Below are 21,656 nucleotides of genomic sequence, written 5' to 3' on the forward strand. Positions count from 1 at the left end.
TGGATAAGGGAAGTACCAAAAAAACCTTGATATAGGAGAGATGCATGCAAGCAGATGAAGACATGTGGCAAGGATGGAAGAATATATAGTAAAACCAGCCAAAATAGTGAATGTAAACCAGGGGGAAAAAAACACACTACCCTCCCCCAAAAAATATTTACATTTTTTTTAACGAACCTCCCCTATTTTATAGTAGTGCGAGCTACAATGCAATACCCTTTAGGCTAGTTAGCTGTTGTGCAATTATTATAGTGTGTCTATTTTTTTTAATAGTTTAGTCTCTTGTTTAGTCAAAAGGTTTTGGCCATACTTGCGCGTATGCGGAACCTTTTGAGATGAGACGTGATTTCAGTCCGGACGAATATTCACAGCGCCACTGTAAACATGGCGGACATTCCGAGTGATGCGCCACAGCGTGAGTTTGGTTTTAAGTTCATTATAACAACACGCCAACCTTCAGACACCACGTTTATTATATGGGTTTTTAGCTTCTTATAGTGTTACTGTTAGATGTTTGTGAATGTCAAGTTTGTTGTCGCCTTTTAACGAAGAATAGTTTGTCTGAAAGTTAGCTGTTAGCCGGTTAGCATAGCTGCCTGTCATAAGTTAAGGGGGACACACTTTTTCACCGCACTTCGATACAAAGGGATTTTCCTAACCTGCTACAAAAAAGTCATTTCGGTGTCAGAAGTGCCGTGAAAATGGTTTCCCGTAAGACAACAGATGGCGCAGTTAGCTAGCCAGCCAGCCAGCCCAGTTTACAAACCAGTTTGACAGATCAATTTAGCAGTCTTTTTGTAATGGCAGTGTCAACGCTATGTGTCATTTTCATAATTTCATGTACATTTTTAAGTAAATCGTTCAAATCTTCTCAGTTTAATAGTTGCGATAATGGTATTATTCGGATTATTACAACGCATTGTGTCTTAGTCTACACAGGAAGCCTGTCTGTCCATAGTGCAGGTGGTCGGGTTGGATCGGCTGGCTACTCTCTTAGCATAAACTGTATCACATGACCTGTCAGAAACATAGCAGACAGGGTCTGTCTAATAAACTATAATATCTTTGTTCAATGGATCTCTGTTTTAACTCATCCAGTCACAGGCAGATTAGTGAACAAAGAATCAAGTATTTTCTACATATTCAATCGGGACACTTTTTGTTTTATTTATATTGATATTATCTGATTGGTCACGTGGTTGTTGTTTTGATGTATCGACTGATTGGTTGTATTGGTTGTCAGACTGCCCCGGTACGGCCAGTGAGCAGGCAGGGAAGACGTCAGCATGTCAGGGTTGTCCCAACCAGAACCTCTGCTCCTCTGGAGCCACTAAAGCACCGGACCCAGGTAACACTCAGTCTGTCTGTCTCACTGTGTCTGTTCTGTAGAGCCTGACCTTGATCTGGTCAATAACACCACTGCTGATTAGTCTGCTGCGATTCCTTGTTTTCAATGTGTGTTTAATGTCTGTCTCTCTCTCTCCCCCCTCTGTCTGTCTCTCTCTCTCCCCCCTCTGTCTGTCTCTCTCTCCCCCCCCCTCTGTCTGTCTCTCTCTCCCCCCCCCTCTGTCTGTCTCTCTCTCCCCCCTCTGTCTCTCTCTCTCCCCCTCTGTCTCTCTCTCTCCCCCCTCTGTCTGTCTCTCTCCCACCCTCTGTCTGTCTGTGTCTCCCCCTCTGTCTGTCTCTCTCTCCCCCTCTCGGTCTGTCTCTCTCCCCCCTCTGTCTGTCTCTCTCTCCCCCTCTGTCTGTCTCTCCCACCCTCTGTCTCTCCCTCCCCTCCCTCCTTCCCTGCAGCCATAGAGGAGATAGCAGAGAAGATGTTAACAGTGAAACATAAGATCTTGGTCCTGTCAGGGAAAGGAGGAGTAGGGAAGAGTACCTTCAGCGCACATCTGGCCCACGCACTGGCTAGTGACGCCACTAAAGAGGTAACACTTCAACCTCTCTCTCCCTCTCTATCTCTCTGTTCTCTACTCGTTTGCGCTCTCTCTGCCTTTCCCCTCTCTCCCCCTCTCTTTGCCCTCTCTCTCTCTCTCTCTCTCGTGTGTGTACTGTGGGAAGGTCACGCAGATAGCTGACGACAGTTGGTGTGATCAGACAGACGCTATGTGCTGTGCTTCTCCTCTGTGTGATCAGACCCCGTAGTCCCATTAAAACACTCTCTCACTGTCTCTACCTGGTGAAGGAGCACGTAGTCCCATTAAAACACTCTCTCACTGTCTCTACCTGGTGAAGGAGCACGTAGTCCCATTAAAACACTCTCTCACTGTCTCTACCTGGTGAAGGAGCACGTAGTCCCATTAAAACACTCTCTCACTGTCTCTACCTGGTGAAGGAGCACGTAGTCCCATTAAAACACTCTCTCACTGTCTGTACCTGGTGAAGGACCACGTAGTCCCATTAAAACACTCTCTCACTGTCTCTACCTGGTGAAGGAGCACGTAGTCCCATTAAAACACTCTCTCACTGTCTCTACCTGGTGAAGGAGCACGTAGTCCCATTAAAACACTCTCTCACTGTCTCTACCTGGTGAAGGACCCCGTAGTCCCATTAAAACACTCTCTCACTGTCTCTACCTGGTGAAGGAGCACGTAGTCCCATTAAAACACTCTCTCACTGTCTCTACCTGGTGAAGGAGCACGTAGTCCCATTAAAACACTCTCTCACTGTCTCTACCTGGTGAAGGAGCACGTAGTCCCATTAAAACACTCTCTCACTGTCTCTACCTGGTGAAGGAGCACGTAGTCCCATTAAAACACTCTCACTGTCTCTACCTGGTGAAGGCTGAGGGTGTGTAGTGGAGGAGGGTTGACTGATGCCCCTTAGCTTCTATCTAGTTTTGTTACTTCCTCAGAGAGAGGGAGAGCAACGCCAGAGGTTTGCACTGCTGGCGTGGGGAGTGATTTAACCGTAACACAGCTTTATGGACGTCCTCTGTGTTTCCAGGGGACCGTTAACCCGCCCTAAGGTCGATGTCCTCTGGCATGGGGAAACCTTTGTTTACCAAGTGAATGAAAGAAAACAAAGATGACAACATTAACAGTAAACATTAGAGAGAATAACAATGTTTAAAATGTATTGTTAGGGGTTAAGAAACATTGTAAAACATTTAAAATGTATTGTTAGCGTTTTAAGAAATGTAGTAGGACATTTTAATGTTTTATATAAGCTATTTCCAGTGTTCTCTCTGTCTCTCTGATGACCGTAACAGCTGGAGTCATCCTGACCAGTGGCGGTGACCTGTTAGTTGTCAGTACTATGAAAACACCAGCCTGCAACCAGTCTGTTCAGCTAACATACCACTCAGTCTGTGTCATCGTCAAAACAAAACCTTTTCGGTATGAACGTGATCTCAGTGCTTTTGTCTCCCTCTGATGGTCACAGGCTGAAAGTTCACTGCTGTAGCTCGACTCAGTGCTGCCTCTCTGTGGCCAGACGAGGGTACGACAGCTGGATAACGTGTTTAGCACACTGGCTAAGAGATACCAGCTAACTTTGCAGTGTGTTGACTGGAGAACATGTTCCCACACCCTAACTTCTGTGTGTGTGTGTGTGTGTGTGTGTGTGTGGTGTGTGTGTGTGTGTGTGTGTGTGTGTGTGTGTGTGTGTGTGTGTGTGTGTTTTCCAGGTTGCCCTTCTAGATGTTGACATCTGTGGTCCATCTATCCCCAGGATCATGGGTGTGGAGGGAGAACAGGTAGGATATGTAGCCCTGTAGTCTCTGGCTCTCCTAGTGTTGTAGATCAGATAGTGATCGGATCATGATAACCACATGTTAAGGCAAAGGTGTAAACGTGGCGAGAGAGAGAGACCAGCGGTGGAAAAATACCCAATTATAGATGAGTAAAAGAATAGATACCTTAATAGAAAATACCTCAAGTAAAAGTGAGTGTCCCAGTAAAATACTACTTGAGTAAATGTATTTGGTTTTAAATATACTGAAGTATCAAAAGTAAAAGTATAAATAATTTCAAATTCCTTTTATTAAACAAACCAGATGGCACAATTAAAAAAAAAAAAAAAAATCTTTTTAAATTGACGCATAGCCAGGGGTCACACTCCAACACTCAGACATAATTTACAAACAAAACATTTGTCTTTAGTGAGTCCTCCAGATCAGAGGCAGTAGAGATGACCAGGGATGTTCTCTGTTTAGTGAGTCCTCCAGATCAGAGGCAGTAGAGATGACCAGGGATGTTCTCTGTTTAGTGAGTCCTCCAGATCAGAGGCAGTAGAGATGACCAGGGATGTTCTCTGTTTAGTGAGTCCTCCAGATCAGAGGCAGTAGGGATGACCAGGGATGTTCTCTGTTTAGTGAGTCCTCCAGATCAGAGGCAGTAGAGATGACCAGGGATGTTCTCTGTTTAGTGAGTCCTCCAGATCAGAGGCAGTAGAGATGACCAGGGATGTTCTCTGTTTAGTGAGTCCTCCAGATCAGAGGCAGTAGGGATGACCAGGGATGTTCTCTATTTAGTGAGTCCTCCAGATCAGAGGCAGTAGAGATGACCAGGGATGTTCTCTGTTTAGTGAGTCCTCCAGATCAGAGGCAGTAGAGATGACCAGGGATGTTCTCTGTTTAGTGAGTCCTCCAGATCAGAGGCAGTAGAGATGACCAGGGATGTTCTCTGTTTAGTGAGTCCTCCAGATCAGAGGCAGTAGGGATGACCAGGGATGTTCTCTGTTTAGTGAGTCCTCCAGATCAGAGGCAGTATAGATGACCAGGGATGTTCTCTGTTTAGTGAGTCCTCCAGATCAGAGGCAGTAGAGATGACCAGGGATGTTCTCTGTTTAGTGAGTCCTCCAGATCAGAGGCAGTAGAGATGACCAGGGATGTTCTCTGTTTAGTGAGTCCTCCAGATCAGAGGCAGTAGGGATGACCAGGGATGTTCTCTGTTTAGTGAGTCCTCCAGATCAGAGGCAGTAGAGATGACCTGGGATGTTCTCTGTTTAGTGAGTCCTCCAGATCAGAGGCAGTAGAGATGACCAGGGATGTTCTCTGTTTAGTGAGTCCTCCAGATCAGAGGCAGTAGGGATGACCAGGGATGTTCTCTGTTTAGTGAGTCCTCCAGATCAGAGGCAGTAGAGATGACCAGGGATGTTCTCTGTTTAGTGAGTCCTCCAGATCAGAGGCAGTAGGGATGACCAGGGATGTTCTCTGTTTAGTGAGTCCTCCAGATCAGAGGCAGTAGGGATGACCAGGGATGTTCTCTGTTTAGTGAGTCCTCCAGATCAGAGGCAGTAGGGATGACCAGGGATGTTCTCTGTTTAGTGAGTCCTCCAGATCAGAGGCAGTAGAGATGACCAGGGATGTTCTCTGTTTAGTGAGTCCTCCAGATCAGAGGCAGTAGGGATGACCAGGGATGTTCTCTGTTTAGTGAGTACTCCAGATCAGAGACAGTAGGGAGGACCAGGGATGTTCTCTGTTTAACGAGTACTTTTGGGTGTCAGGGAAAATCTATGGAGTAAAAAGTACATCATTTTCTTTAGGAATGTAGTGAAGTAAAAATATTAAAATATAATAAAGTACAGATGCTCCCAAAAAAACGACTTACGTAGTACTTTAAAGTATGTTTTACTCAATTACTTAAATACCACTGCATATTTGTGAATAAATAGTCAAGTATGATCACATTTATAGTAAAATAAATGCCGCAGTAGCTGTTTTTCAAAGTATTTCTGCCATTTTGTTTCATAGCTGGTAAATTAATAGCACAAGTCAAAGAACTACACATCTTAAATAAGCCTATTCCACCTCACGCTGCAACACTTCCTGGTTGGGGGCTGTGGGCACATCAAGAGCAGAGTGAAATATTCATATTTTAGAAGTGTGGGCATGCAAGTTCATCTAATTTACTTGAAAAGAAAGTCAACTGAATTGAGACTTTATCCTCGTGTTTCTTGGTCTATTTACATTGTTTAGTTTACAAGCTAGGACGTTTTTCCAAAATGTTTGAGTTTCAACTGTTAAGAGAAGAGAAGACAACACTTGTACTAGTCACATGACAAGTCATGTTACCATGGTAACCTGCTGCCCTTAAAGGGGCAAATATCTCTGTGATATTTTGGTTAATAGACAAAAAAGAAATACATTTAATTAAACAATATACCACATTACCTCTTACTAGTAAATGTTTTTCAGTTTTTTTTTCAAAAGTTGGTCTAATTTATACCAAACTATAATATAAACTCAACATTGTAAAGTGTTGGTCCCATGTTTCATGAGCAGAAATAAAATAACACAGAAATAACACAGTCGGTTGTGAGGCCGGTTGGACGCACTGCCAAATTCTCTAAAACGACGTTGGAGGCGGCTTATGGTAGAGAAATGAACATTTTAAAATGCTCTGGTGAACTTTCCTGTAGTCAGCATGCCGATTGTAATGATCACGCTGTTTTAATCAGCTTCTTGATATATCACACCTTTTCTTGGTGGATGGATTATCTTGGTAAAGGAGAAATGCTCACTAACAAGGGATGGAAAGAAATGTTGTGCAGAACATTTGACAGAAATCAGCTTGTACACACAGTATGGAACATTTCTGGGATCTTTTATTTCAGCTCATGAAACATGGGGCCAACACTTTACAATGTTGTGTGTTTTATATTTCTGTTCAGTGTATAAAGTTGGCTCATGATCTCTCTGTCTGTGTCTGTCTGTCTGTCTGTGTCTGTCTGTCTGTCTGTCTGCCTGTGTCTGTCTGTCTGTGTCTGTGTCTCTGTGTCTGTCTGTGTCTCTGTGTCTGTCTGTGTCTCTGTCTGTCTGTCTGTCTGTCTGTCTGTCTGTCTGTCTGTCTGTCTGTCTGTCTGTCTGTCTGTCTGTCTGTCTGTCTCTCTGTCTCTGTCTCTGTCTCTGTGTCTGTCTCTGTCTCTCTCTGTCTGTCTCTGTCTGTCTCTGTCTGTCTCTGTCTGTCTGTCTGTCTCTCTGTCTGTAGGTCCATCAGAGTGGTTCTGGCTGGTCTCCTGTGGTGAGTCTGTCTTCAATAGAATACTGTGTTTATAGTTTGACTGTTAAACCAGGGTCTCCTTGTAAAAGAGGTCTACTCACCTCAATGGGACTTCCTGGACACATGGAAGGAACATGTTTAAAGTCAAACCAGATTCATGTAGGGTGTCCAGAGAGGTGGAAAACACACTGTGGTGATGACATCACTTCCTTATGTTATAAGGAAGTGAAGTTTACCAAGACGAAGAGGATTATTCTGAATGGTTCAATGTTTTTCTTTCCTTTTAATATATATACCTTTATTAGTTATGTTCTGTGTTCCAGTACGTAGAGGATATCCTGTGTGTGTGTGTGTGTGTGTGTGTGTGTGTGTGTGTGTGTTCCAGTATGTAGAGGATAACCTGTGTGTGTGTGTGTGTGTTCCAGTATGTAGAGGATAACCTGTGTGTGTGTGTGTTCCAGTATGAAGAGGATAACCTGTGTGTGTGTGTGTTCCAGTATGTAGAGGATAACCTTGCGGTCATGTCTATTGGCTTCCTACTCAGCAGTCCTGATGACGCTGTTATCTGGAGAGGACCCAAGAAGAACGGTAAACAGTGTGTGTGTGTTTAGCCGCTGTCTGACCTCAAGGGCACTTCCTGGATAAATAAAGATGAAATTAAAGGCTATATTTATAAAATATAAATCAAGTGTGAATAATGACATGATGTGGACTTTCATTGGTTATTGTCTGTGAGGCTGCTCTCTGATTGGCTGTGCTGTACTTCCCTGTCAGGGATGATCAAACAGTTCCTGCGTGATGTTGATTGGGGGGAACTGGATTACCTCATCGTGGACACGCCCCCCGGGACCTCTGACGAGCACCTGTCTATCGTCCAGTACCTTAGCTCCGCCCGCATCGACGGAGCCGTCATCGTCACCACCCCGCAGGTAACTACGGCAACTACGGCTCACTATAGCAACTGGGTAACTACGGCAACTACGGCTCACTATAGCAACTGGGTAACTACGGCAACTACAGCTCACTATAGCAACTGGGTAACTACGGCAACTACGGCTCACTATAGCAACTAGGTAACTACGGCAACTACGGCTCACTATAGCAACTGGGTAACTACGGCAACTACGGCTCACTATAGCAACTGGGTAACTACGGCAACTACGGCTCACTATAGCAACTGGGTAACTACGGTAATTACGGCTCACTATAGCAACTGGGTAACTACGGCAACTACGGCTCACTATAGCAACTGGGTAACTACGGCAACTACGGCTCACTATAGCAACTGGGTAACTACGGCAACTACGGCTCACTATAGCAACTGGGTAACTACGGCAACTACGGCTCACTATAGCAACTAGGTAACTACGGCAACTACGGCTCACTATAGCAACTGGGTAACTACGGCAACTACGGCTCACTATAGCAACTGGGTAACTACGGCAACTACGGCTCACTATAGCAACTAGGTAACTACGGCAACTACGGCTCACTATAGCAACTGGGTAACTACGGCAACTACGGCTCACTATAGCAACTGGGTAACTACGGCAACTACGGCTCACTATAGCAACTCGGCAACTACGGCTCACTATAGCAACTAGGCAACTACGGCTCACTATAGCAACTGGGTAACTACGGCAACTACAGCTCACTATAGCAACTGGGTAACTACGGCAACTACGGCTCACTATAGCAACTGGGTAACTACGGCAACTACGGCTCACTATAGCAACTAGGTAACTACGGCAACTACGGCTCACTATAGCAACTGGGTAACTACGGCAACTACGGCTCACTATAGCAACTGGGTAACTACGGCAACTACGGCTCACTATAGCAACTGGGTAACTACGGCTCACTATGGCTCACTATAGCAACTAGGTAACTACGGCTCACTATAGCAACTGGGTAACTACGGCAACTACGGCTCACTATAGCAACTGGGTAACTACGGCAACTACGGCTCACTATAGCAACTGGGTAACTACGGCAACTACGGCTCACTATAGCAACTGGGTAACTACGGCAACTACGGCTCACTATAGCAACTGGGTAACTACGGCTCACTATAGCAACTGGGTAACTACGGCTCACTATAGCAACTGGGTAACTATGGCAACTACGGCTCACTATAGCAACTAGGTAACTACGGCAACTACGGCTCACTATAGCAACTAGGTAACTACGGCAACTACGGCTCACTATAGCAACTAGGTAACTACGGCAACTACGGCTCACTATAGCAACTAGGTAACTACGGCTCACTATAGCAACTAGGCAACTACGGCTCACTATAGCAACTAGGTAACTACGGCAACTACGGCTCACTATAGCAACTAGGTAACTACGGCAACTACGGCTCACTATAGCAACTAGGTAACTACGGCAACTACGGCTCACTATAGCAACTAGGTAACTACGGCTCACTATAGCAACTAGGTAACTACGGCAACTACGGCTCACTATAGCAACTAGGTAACTACGGCTCACTATAGCAACTAGGTAACTACGGCTCACTATAGCAACTAGGTAACTACGGCAACTACGGCTCACTATAGCAACTAGGTAACTACGGCTCACTATAGCAACTAGGTAACTACGGCTCACTATAGCAACTAGGTAACTACGGCAACTACGGCTCACTATAGCAACCAGGTAGTTTATATATATATATATATATATATATATAACGGATTTGTTTTGACCTTTGCTGTCTGATTTATAGCTGGCGGTCAGATCAATCATTAAGCACTGACTGTTTGGTTAGATTAGGTTGTTATGACTGGGTAGTCTAAACCAGGACTTTATCCTGTCTGATTAGATTAGGTTGTTATGACTGGGTAGTCTAAACCAGGACTTTATCCTGTCTGGTTAGATTAGGTTGTTATGACTGGGTAGTCTAAACCAGGACTTTATCCTGTCTGATTAGATTAGGTTGTTATGACTGGGTAGTCTAAACCAGGACTTTATCCTGTCTGATTAGATTAGGTTGTTATGACTGGGTAGTCTAAACCAGGACTTTATCCTGTCTGATTAGATTAGGTTGTTATGACTGGGTAGTCTAAACCAGGACTTTATCCTGTCTGATTAGATTAGGTTGTTATGACTGGGTAGTCTAAACCAGGACTTTATCCTGTCTGATTAGATTAGGTTGTTATGACTGGGTAGTCTAAACCAGGACTTTATCCTGTCTGATTAGATTAGGTTGTTATGACTGGGTAGTCTAAACCAGGACTTTATCCTGTCTGATTAGATTAGGTTGTTATGACTGGGTAGTCTAAACCAGGACTTTATCCTGTCTGATTAGATTAGGTTGTTATGACTGGGTAGTCTAAACCAGGACTTTATCCTGTCTGATTAGATTAGGTTGTTATGACTGGGTAGTCTAAACCAGGACTTTATCCTGTCTGATTAGATTAGGTTGTTATGACTGGGTAGTCTAAACCAGGACTTTATCCTGTCTGATTAGATTAGGTTGTTATGACTGGGTAGTCTAAACCAGGACTTTATCCTGTCTGATTAGATTAGGTTGTTATGACTGGGTAGTCTAAACCAGGACTTTATCCTGTCTGATTAGATTAGGTTGTTATGACTGGGTAGTCTAAACCAGGACTTTATCCTGTCTGATTAGATTAGGTTGTTATGACTGGGTAGTCTAAACCAGGACTTTATCCTGTCTGATTAGATTAGGTTGTTATGACTGGGTAGTCTAAACCAGGACTTTATCCTGTCTGATTAGATTAGGTTGTTATGACTGGGTAGTCTAAACCAGGACTTTATCCTGTCTGATTAGATTAGGTTGTTATGACTGGGTAGTCTAAACCAGGACTTTATCCTGTCTGATTAGATTAGGTTGTTATGACTGGGTAGTCTAAACCAGGACTTTATCCTGTCTGATTAGATTAGGTTGTTATGACTGGGTAGTCTAAACCAGGACTTTATCCTGTCTGATTAGATTAGGTTGTTATGACTGGGTAGTCTAAACCAGGACTTTATCCTGTCTGATTAGATAGGTTATTTGTCACATGCACCGAATACAACAATATAGTGTAATGATGAATACAACAGGTAAATGCTGACTTTACAAGCCCTTAATCAACAAATGCCGTTTTAAGAAAATACCTTTAAAAAAAGTAAGCGATAAGAATAACAAATAATTAAAGAGCAGCAGTAAATAACAATAGCGGGGCTATATACAGGGTATTACGGTACAGAGTCAATTTGGAGGCTATATACACAGGGTATTACGGTACAGAGTCAATGTGGAGGCGATATACAGGGGGTACCGGTACAGAGTCAATGTGGAGGCGATATACACAGGGTATTATGGTACAGAGTCAATGTGGAGGCTATATACAGGGTATTACGGTACAGAGTCAAGTGGAGGCTATATACAGGGTATTACGGTACAGAGTCAAGTGGAGGCTATATACAGGGTATTACGGTACAGAGTCAATGTGGAGGCGATATACAGGGGGTACCGGTACAGAGTCAATGTGGAGACTATATACAGGGGGTACCGGTACAGAGTCAATGTGGAGGCTATATACAGGGGGTACCGGTACAGAGTCAATGTGGAGGCTATATACAGGGGGTACCAGTACAGAGTCAATGTGGAGGTTATATACAGGGGGTACCGGTACATGTAGGTAGAGTTAAAGTCCATATGCATAGATTATGAACAGAGAGTAACAGCAGCGTAGGAGGGGGGGCGCAAATAGTCTGGGTAGCCATTTGATTAAATGTTCAGGAATCTTATGGCTTGGGGGGGTAGAAGCTGTTTAGAAGCCTCTTGGACCTAGATTTGGCGCTCCAGTACCGCTTGCCGTGTGGTAGCAGGGAGAACAGTCTATGACTAGGGTGGCTGGAGTCTTTTGGGCCTTTCTCTGACACCGCCTGGTATAGAGTTCCTGGATGGCAGGAAGCTTGACCCCAGTGATGTACTGGGCAGTACGCACTACCCTCTGTAGTGCCTTACGGTCGCATGCCAAGCAGTTGTCATACCAGGCGGTGATGCAACCCGTCATGATGCTCTCGATGGTGCAGCTGTAGAACCTTTTGAGGATCAGAGGACCCGTGCCAAATCTTTTCAGTCTCCTGAGGGGTATAGGTTTTGTCGTGCCCTCTTCACGACTGTTGTGTTGTGCTTGGACCATGTTAGTTTGTTGGTGATGTGGACACCAAGGAACTTGAAGTTCTCAACCTGCTCCACTACAGCCCCGTCGATGAGAATGGGGGCGTTCTCGGTCCTCCTTTTCCTGTGGTGCACAATCATCTCCTTTGTCTCGATCACGTTGAGGGAGAGGTTGTTGTCCTGGCACCACACGGTCAGGTCTCTGACCTCCTCCCTATAGGCTGTCTTGTCGGTGATCAGGCCTACCACTGTTGTGTCGTCAGCAAACTTAATGATGGTGTTGGAGTCGTGCCTGGCCGTGGAGTCATGAGTGAACAGGGAGTACAGGAGGGGACTGAGCACGCACCCCTGAGGGGCCCTCGTGTTGAGGATCAGCATGGAGGATGTGTTGTTACCTACCCTTACCACCTGGGGGTGGCCTGTCAGGAAGTCCAGAATCCAGTTGCAGAATGAGGTGTTTAGTCCCAGGATCCTTAGCTTAGTGATGAGCTTTGTAGGTACTATGGTGTTGAACGCTGAGCTGTAGTCAATGAACAGCATTCTCACATAGGTGTTCCTTTTGTCCAGGTGGGAAAGGGCAGTGTGGAGTGGCAATAGAGAGACTGCATCATCTGTGGATCTGTTTGGGCGGTATGCAAATTGGATTGGGTCTAGGGTTTCTGGGATAATGGTGTTGATGTGAGCCATGACCAGCCTTTCAAAGCACTTCATGGCTACAGACGTGAGTGCTACGGGTCGGTAGTCATTTAGGCAGGTTACCTTAGTGTTCTTGGGCACAGGGACTATGGTGGTCTGCTTGAAACATGTTGGTGTTACAGACTCAGACAGGGAGAGGTTGAAAATATCAGTGAAGACACTTGCCAGTTGGTTAACGCATGCCCGGAGTACACATCCTGGTAATCCGTCTGGCCCTGTGGCCTTGTGAATGTTGACCTGTTTATAGGGTGATCACACAGTCATCCGGAACAGCTGATGCTCTCATGCATGTTTCAGTGTTACTTGCCTCAAATCGAGCATAGAAGTTATTTACCTCGTCTGGTAGGCTCGTGTCACTGGGCAGCTCTCGGCTGTGCTGCCCTTTGTAGTCTGTAATGGTTTGCAAGGCCTGCCACACCCGACGAGCGTCAGAGCAGGTGTAGTATGATTCGATCTTAGTCCTGTATTGACGCTTTGCCTGTTTGATGGTTCGTCGGAGGGTATGGCAGGGTAGTTTAACCAGGACTTTAGCCTGTCTGGTTAGATGGGTGGAGTTATGGCAGGGTAGTTTAACCAGGACTTTAGCCTGTCTGGTTAGATGGGTGGAGTTATGGCAGGGTAGTTTAACCAGGACTTTAGCCTGTCTGGTTAGATGGGTGGAGTTATGGCAGGGTAGTTTAACCAGGACTTTAGCCTGGGTTATGGTGCCTGATTACAACAAACCCTCCTCCCTCCATGTCTCTCCTCCCTCCATGCTCTCTCACCCCTCCATGTCTCTCACCCCTCCTCCCTCTTTCTCTCTCACCCCTCCTCCCTCCCTCTCTCTTTCACCCTTCCTCCCTCCATGTCTCTCACCCCTCCATGTCTCTCACCCCTCCATGTCTCTCACCCCTCCATGTCTCTCACCCCTCCTCCCTCTCTCTCTCTCTCTCACCCCTCCATGTCTCTCACCCCTCCATGTCTCTCACCCCTCCATGTCTCTCACCCCTCCTCCCTCTCTCTCTCTCTCTCACCCCTCCATGTCTCTCACCCCTCCATGTCTCTCACCCCTCCTCCCTCCATGTCTCTCACCCCTCCATGTCTCTCACCCCTCCATGTCTCTCACCCCTCCTCCCCCCTCTTTGCCTCTCCAGGAGGTTTCTCTTCAGGATGTAAGAAAGGAGATCAGGTTCTGTCAGAAGGTCCAGCTGCCCATCATAGGAGTGGTGGAGAACATGAGTGGATTTGTCTGTCCCAAATGCAAGGTATTTATTTATTTACTTATATATATACACACACACACACACACACACACATGAATGCATGGCACACACAATGTGTAACTTTCTCTCATAAAGACCGACATCATTCATTGGCATGATGTGTAACTCTTTCTCTTCCTTGTATTTCTCCCCCATCTCTCCCCCTCTCTCTCTCCCCCTCCTCCCCTCTCTCTTCCCCTCCCCCCTCTCTCTCTTCCCCTCCCCCCTCTCTCTCTTCCCCTCCCCCCCTCTCTCTCTTCCCCTCCCCCCTCTCTCTCTCTCTCTCTCTCTTCCCCTCCTCTCTCTCTCTCTCTCCCCTCCTTCCCTCTCTCTCTCTCTTCCCCCTCCTCCCTCCCCTCTCTCTCTTCCCCTCCCCCCTCTCTCTCTCTCCCCGCTTCCCTCTCTCTTCCCCTCCTTCCCTCTCTCTCTCTTCCCCCCCTTCCCTCTCTCTCTTCCCCTCTTCAAGAACACGTCTCAGATTTTCCCCCCCACCACGGGAGGAGCAGAGAGGATGTGTGAAGAGATGAACCTTACGCTGTTAGGACGAGTCCCACTGGACCCCAGGATAGGTACTGGACTACAGATAGCTGTGTTAGTACCAGTCCTACTGGACCCCAGGATAGGTACTGGACTACAGATAGCTGTGTTAGTACCAGTCCTACTGGACCCCAGGATAGGTACTGGACTACAGATAGCTGTGTTAGTACCAGTCCTACTGGACCCCAGGATAGGTACTGGACTACAGATAGCTGTGTTAGTACCAGTCCTACTGGACCCCAGGATAGGTACTGGACTACAGATAGCTGTGTTAGTACCAGTCCTACTGGACCCCAGGATAGGTACTGGACTACAGATAGCTGTGTTAGTACCAGTCCTACTGGACCCCAGGATAGGTACTGGACTACAGATAGCTGTGTTAGTACCAGTCCTACTGGACCCCAGGATAGGTACTGGACTACAGATAGCTGTGTTTGGACCAGTCCTACTGGACCCCAGGATAGGTACTGGACTACAGATAGCTGTGTTAGTACCAGTCCTACTGGACCCCAGGATAGGTACTGGACTACAGATAGCTGTGTTAGTACCAGTCCTACTGGACCCCAGGATAGGTACTGGACTACAGATAGCTGTGTTTGGACCAGTCCTACTGGACCCCAGGATAGGTACTGGACTACAGATAGCTGTGTTAGTACCAGTCCTACTGGACCCCAGGATAGGTACTGGACTGCGGATAGCTGTGTTAGTACCAGTCCTACTGGACCCCAGGACAGGTACTGGACTACAGATAGCTGTGTTTGGACCAGTCCTACTGGACCCCAGGATAGGTACTGGACTACAGATAGCTGTGTTAGTACCAGTCCTACTGGACCCCAGGATAGGTACTGGACTACAGATAGCTGTGTTAGTACCAGTCCTACTGGACCCCAGGATAGGTACTGGACTACAGATAGCTGTGTTAGTACCAGTCCTACTGGACCCCAGGATAGGTACTGGACTACAGATAGCTGTGTTAGTACCAGTCCTACTGGACCCCAGGATAGGTACTGGACTACAGATAGCTGTGTTAGTACCAGTCCTACTGGACCCCAGGATAGGTACTGGACTACAGATAGCTGTGTTAGTACCAGTCCTACTGGACCCCAGGATAGGTACTGGACTACAGATAGCTGTGTTTGGACCAGTCCTACTGGACCCCAGGATAGGTACTGGACTACAGATAGCTGTGTTAGTACCAGTCCTACTGGACCCCAGGATAGGTACTGGACTACAGATAGCTGTGTCTACACCAGTCTACTGGACCCCAGGATAGGTACACCACAGCTAGCGGTTAGTCAGTCTATGGACCCCAGGATAGGTACTGGACTAAGTAGGTCTTAGACCACCACTGGACCCAGGAAGTCGGGTCTATAGATAGCTGTGCAGTACCAGTCCTACTAGACCCCAGGATAGGTACTGGACTACAGATAGCTGTGTTAGTACCAGTCCTACTGGACCCCAGGAAGTCTGGTCTACAGATAGCTGTGCAGTACCAGTCTATGGACCCCACCACAGCTATGCAGTAAGTCAGGTCTATAGATCCACACCACAGCTATGCAGTAAGTCAGGTCTATAGATCCACACCACAGCTATGCAGTAAGTCAGGTCTATAGATCAACACCACAGCTATGCAGTAAGTCAGGTCTATAGATCACACCACAGCTATGCAGTAAGTCAGGTCTATAGATCACACCACAGCTATGCAGTAAGTCAGGTCTATAGATCCACACCACAGCTATGCAGTAAGTCAGGTCTATAGATCAACACCACAGCTATGCAGTAAGTCAGGTCTATAGATCAACACCACAGCTATGCAGTAAGTCAGGTCTATAGATCCACAGCTATGCAGTAAGTCAGGTCTATAGATCCACAGCTATGCAGTAAGTCAGGTCTATAGATCCACACCACAGCTATGCAGTAAGTCAGGTCTATAGATCAACACCACAGCTATGCAGTAAGTCAGGTCTATAGATCAACACCACAGCTATGCAGTAAGTCAGGTCTATAGATCAACACCACAGCTATGCAGTAAGTCAGGTCTATAGATCAACACCACAGCTATGCAGTAAGTCAGGTCTATAGATCAACACCACAGCTATGCAGTAAGTCAGGTCTATAGATCAACACCACAGCTATGCAGTAAGTCAGGTCTATAGATCAACACCACAGCTATGCAGTAAGTCAGGTCTATAGATCAACACCACAGCTATGCAGTAAGTCAGGTCTATAGATCCACACCACAGCTATGCAGTAAGTCAGGTCTATAGATCCACACCACAGCTATGCAGTAAGTCAGGTCTATAGATCCACACCACAGCTATGCAGTAAGTCAGGTCTATAGATCACACCACAGCTATGCAGTAAGTCAGGTCTATAGATCCACACCACAGCTATGCAGTAAGTCAGGTCTATAGATCCACAGCTATGCAGTAAGTCAGGTCTATAGATCCACAGCTATGCAGTAAGTCAGGTCTATAGATCCACACCACAGCTATGCAGTAAGTCAGGTCTATAGATCACACCACAGCTATGCAGTAAGTCAGGTCTATAGATCCACACCACAGCTATGCAGTAAGTCAGGTCTATAGATCCACACCACAGCTATGCAGTAAGTCAGGTCTATAGATCAACACCACAGCTATGCAGTAAGTCAGGTCTATAGATCCACAGCTATGCAGTAAGTCAGGTCTATAGATCCACAGCTATGCAGTAAGTCAGGTCTATAGATCCACAGCTATGCAGTAAGTCAGGTCTATAGATCAACACCACAGCTATGCAGTAAGTCAGGTCTATAGATCACACCACAGCTATGCAGTAAGTCAGGTCTATAGATCCACCACAGCTATGCAGTAAGTCAGGTCTATAGATCAACACCACAGCTATGCAGTAAGTCAGGTCTATAGATCCACAGCTATGCAGTAAGTCAGGTCTATAGATCCACAGCTATGCAGTAAGTCAGGTCTATAGATCCACAGCTATGCAGTAAGTCAGGTCTATAGATCCACAGCTATGCAGTAAGTCAGGTCTATAGATCCACACCACAGCTATGCAGTAAGTCAGGTCTATAGATCCACACCACAGCTATGCAGTAAGTCAGGTCTATAGATCAACACCACAGCTATGCAGTAAGTCAGGTCTATAGATCCACAGCTATGCAGTAAGTCAGGTCTATAGATCAACACCACAGCTATGCAGTAAGTCAGGTCTATAGATCCACACCACAGCTATGCAGTAAGTCAGGTCTATAGATCACACCACAGCTATGCAGTAAGTCAGGTCTATAGATCACACCACAGCTATGCAGTAAGTCAGGTCTATAGATCCACACCACAGCTATGCAGTAAGTCAGGTCTATAGATCCACACCACAGCTATGCAGTAAGTCAGGTCTATAGATCCACACCACAGCTATGCAGTAAGTCAGGTCTATAGATCAACACCACAGCTATGCAGTAAGTCAGGTCTATAGATCAACACCACAGCTATGCAGTAAGTCAGGTCTATAGATCCACACCACAGCTATGCAGTAAGTCAGGTCTATAGATCACACCACAGCTATGCAGTAAGTCAGGTCTATAGATCCACCAAGCTATGCAGTAAGTCAGGTCTATAGATCCACAGCTATGCAGTAAGTCAGGTCTATAGATCCACAGCTATGCAGTAAGTCAGGTCTATAGATCCACAGCTATGCAGTAAGTCAGGTCTATAGATCCACAGCTATGCAGTAAGTCAGGTCTATAGATCCACACCACAGCTATGCAGTAAGTCAGGTCTATAGATCCACAGCTATGCAGTAAGTCAGGTCTATAGATCCACAGCTATGCAGTAAGTCAGGTCTATAGATCCACAGCTATGCAGTAAGTCAGGTCTATAGATCCACACCACAGCTATGCAGTAAGTCAGGTCTATAGATCAACACCACAGCTATGCAGTAAGTCAGGTCTATAGATCAACACCACAGCTATGCAGTAAGTCAGGTCTATAGATCAACACCACAGCTATGCAGTAAGTCAGGTCTATAGATCCACACCACAGCTATGCAGTAAGTCAGGTCTATAGATCAACACCACAGCTATGCAGTAAGTCAGGTCTATAGATCAACACCACAGCTATGCAGTAAGTCAGGTCTATAGATCAACACCACAGCTATGCAGTAAGTCAGGTCTATAGATCAACACCACAGCTATGCAGTAAGTCAGGTCTATAGATCAACACCACAGCTATGCAGTAAGTCAGGTCTATAGATCAACACCACAGCTATGCAGTAAGTCAGGTCTATAGATCCACACCACAGCTATGCAGTAAGTCAGGTCTATAGATCCACAGCTATGCAGTAAGTCAGGTCTATAGATCCACAGCTATGCAGTAAGTCAGGTCTATAGATCCACAGCTATGCAGTAAGTCAGGTCTATAGATCCACACCACAGCTATGCAGTAAGTCAGGTCTATAGATCCACACCACAGCTATGCAGTAAGTCAGGTCTATAGATCCACACCACAGCTATGCAGTAAGTCAGGTCTATAGATCCACACCACAGCTATGCAGTAAGTCAGGTCTATAGATCAACACCACAGCTATGCAGTAAGTCAGGTCTATAGATCCACACCACAGCTATGCAGTAAGTCAGGTCTATAGATCAACACCACAGCTATGCAGTAAGTCAGGTCTATAGATCAACACCACAGCTATGCAGTAAGTCAGGTCTATAGATCAACACCACAGCTATGCAGTAAGTCAGGTCTATAGATCAACACCACAGCTATGCAGTAAGTCAGGTCTATAGATCAACACCACAGCTATGCAGTAAGTCAGGTCTATAGATCAACACCACAGCTATGCAGTAAGTCAGGTCTATAGATCAACACCACAGCTATGCAGTAAGTCAGGTCTATAGATCAACACCACAGCTATGCAGTAAGTCAGGTCTATAGATCACACCACAGCTATGCAGTAAGTCAGGTCTATAGATCCACACCACAGCTATGCAGTAAGTCAGGTCTATAGATCCACACCACAGCTATGCAGTAAGTCAGGTCTATAGATCACACCACAGCTATGCAGTAAGTCAGGTCTATAGATCCACAGCTATGCAGTAAGTCAGGTCTATAGATCCACAGCTATGCAGTAAGTCAGGTCTATAGATCCACAGCTATGCAGTAAGTCAGGTCTATAGATCCACACCACAGCTATGCAGTAAGTCAGGTCTATAGATCAACACCACAGCTATGCAGTAAGTCAGGTCTATAGATCCACAGCTATGCAGTAAGTCAGGTCTATAGATCAACACCACAGCTATGCAGTAAGTCAGGTCTATAGATCACACCACAGCTATGCAGTAAGTCAGGTCTATAGATCACAGCTATGCAGTAAGTCAGGTCTATAGATCACAGCTATGCAGTAAGTCAGGTCTATAGATCCACACCACAGCTATGCAGTAAGTCAGGTCTATAGATCCACACCACAGCTATGCAGTAAGTCAGGTCTATAGATCACACACCACAGCTATGCAGTAAGTCAGGTCTATAGATCCACACCACAGCTATGCAGTAAGTCAGGTCTATAGATCCACACCACAGCTATGCAGTAAGTCAGGTCTATAGATCCCCACAGCTATGCAGTAAGTCAGGTCTATAGATCCACAGCTATGCAGTAAGTCAGGTCTATAGATCCACACCACAGCTATGCAGTAAGTCAGGTCTATAGATCCACACCACAGCTATGCAGTAAGTCAGGTCTATAGATCCACAGCTATGCAGTAAGTCAGGTCTATAGATCTACAGCTATGCAGTAAGTCAGGTCTATAGATCCACAGCTATGCAGTAAGTCAGGTCTATAGATCCACACCACAGCTATGCAGTAAGTCAGGTCTATAGATCCACAGCTATGCAGTAAGTCAGGTCTATAGATCCACACCACAGCTATGCAGTAAGTCAGGTCTATAGATCCATCATCCACAGCTATGCAGTAAGTCAGGTCTATAGATCCACAGCTATGCAGTAAGTCAGGTCTATAGATCCACACCACAGCTATGCAGTAAGTCAGGTCTATAGATCCACACCACAGCTATGCAGTAAGTCAGGTCTATAGATCAACACCACAGCTATGCAGTAAGTCAGGTCTATAGATCCACAGCTATGCAGTAAGTCAGGTCTATAGATCAACACCACAGCTATGCAGTAAGTCAGGTCTATAGATCCACACCACAGCTATGCAGTAAGTCAGGTCTATAGATCACACCACAGCTATGCAGTAAGTCAGGTCTATAGATCCACCCAGCTATGCAGTAAGTCAGGTCTATAGATCCACACCACAGCTATGCAGTAAGTCAGGTCTATAGATCCACACCACAGCTATGCAGTAAGTCAGGTCTATAGATCCACACCACAGCTATGCAGTAAGTCAGGTCTATAGATCACACCACAGCTATGCAGTAAGTCAGGTCTATAGATCAACACCACAGCTATGCAGTAAGTCAGGTCTATAGATCCACACCACAGCTATGCAGTAAGTCAGGTCTATAGATCCACACCACAGCTATGCAGTAAGTCAGGTCTATAGATCAACACCACAGCTATGCAGTAAGTCAGGTCTATAGATCCACAGCTATGCAGTAAGTCAGGTCTATAGATCCACAGCTATGCAGTAAGTCAGGTCTATAGATCCACAGCTATGCAGTAAGTCAGGTCTATAGATCCACAGCTATGCAGTAAGTCAGGTCTATAGATCCACAGCTATGCAGTAAGTCAGGTCTATAGATCCACACCACAGCTATGCAGTAAGTCAGGTCTATAGATCCACAGCTATGCAGTAAGTCAGGTCTATAGATCCACAGCTATGCAGTAAGTCAGGTCTATAGATCCACACCACAGCTATGCAGTAAGTCAGGTCTATAGATCCACACCACAGCTATGCAGTAAGTCAGGTCTATAGATCCACACCACAGCTATGCAGTAAGTCAGGTCTATAGATCCACACCACAGCTATGCAGTAAGTCAGGTCTATAGATCCACACCACAGCTATGCAGTAAGTCAGGTCTATAGATCCACACCACAGCTATGCAGTAAGTCAGGTCTATAGATCCACACCACAGCTATGCAGTA

The 21,656-nt window shown here is 45.8% G+C and overlaps 1 protein-coding gene across 1 annotated transcript in view; it reads left to right on the top strand.

Moving 5' to 3' along the window:
- The first annotated feature begins 328 nt into the window (after positions 1-328).
- LOC123743351 (cytosolic Fe-S cluster assembly factor nubp1) overlaps positions 329-21,656 on the top strand; it is a 36,229-nt gene continuing 14,901 nt past the window's right edge. The window contains exons 1-9 of the mRNA XM_082972979.1: positions 329-415; positions 1,244-1,348; positions 1,795-1,928; positions 3,629-3,697; positions 6,933-6,965; positions 7,442-7,532; positions 7,719-7,873; positions 13,911-14,021; positions 14,485-14,587. Coding sequence (XP_082829105.1) covers positions 385-415; positions 1,244-1,348; positions 1,795-1,928; positions 3,629-3,697; positions 6,933-6,965; positions 7,442-7,532; positions 7,719-7,873; positions 13,911-14,021; positions 14,485-14,587 — 832 coding nt within the window. The 5' untranslated portion in view covers positions 329-384. The remainder of the gene's footprint in view (positions 416-1,243; positions 1,349-1,794; positions 1,929-3,628; positions 3,698-6,932; positions 6,966-7,441; positions 7,533-7,718; positions 7,874-13,910; positions 14,022-14,484; positions 14,588-21,656) is intronic.

Source organism: Salmo salar, chromosome 03 (assembly GCF_965601325.2).
Source record: "Salmo salar chromosome 03, fSalSal1, whole genome shotgun sequence".
NCBI classification, from domain to species: Eukaryota; Metazoa; Chordata; class Actinopteri; order Salmoniformes; family Salmonidae; genus Salmo; species Salmo salar.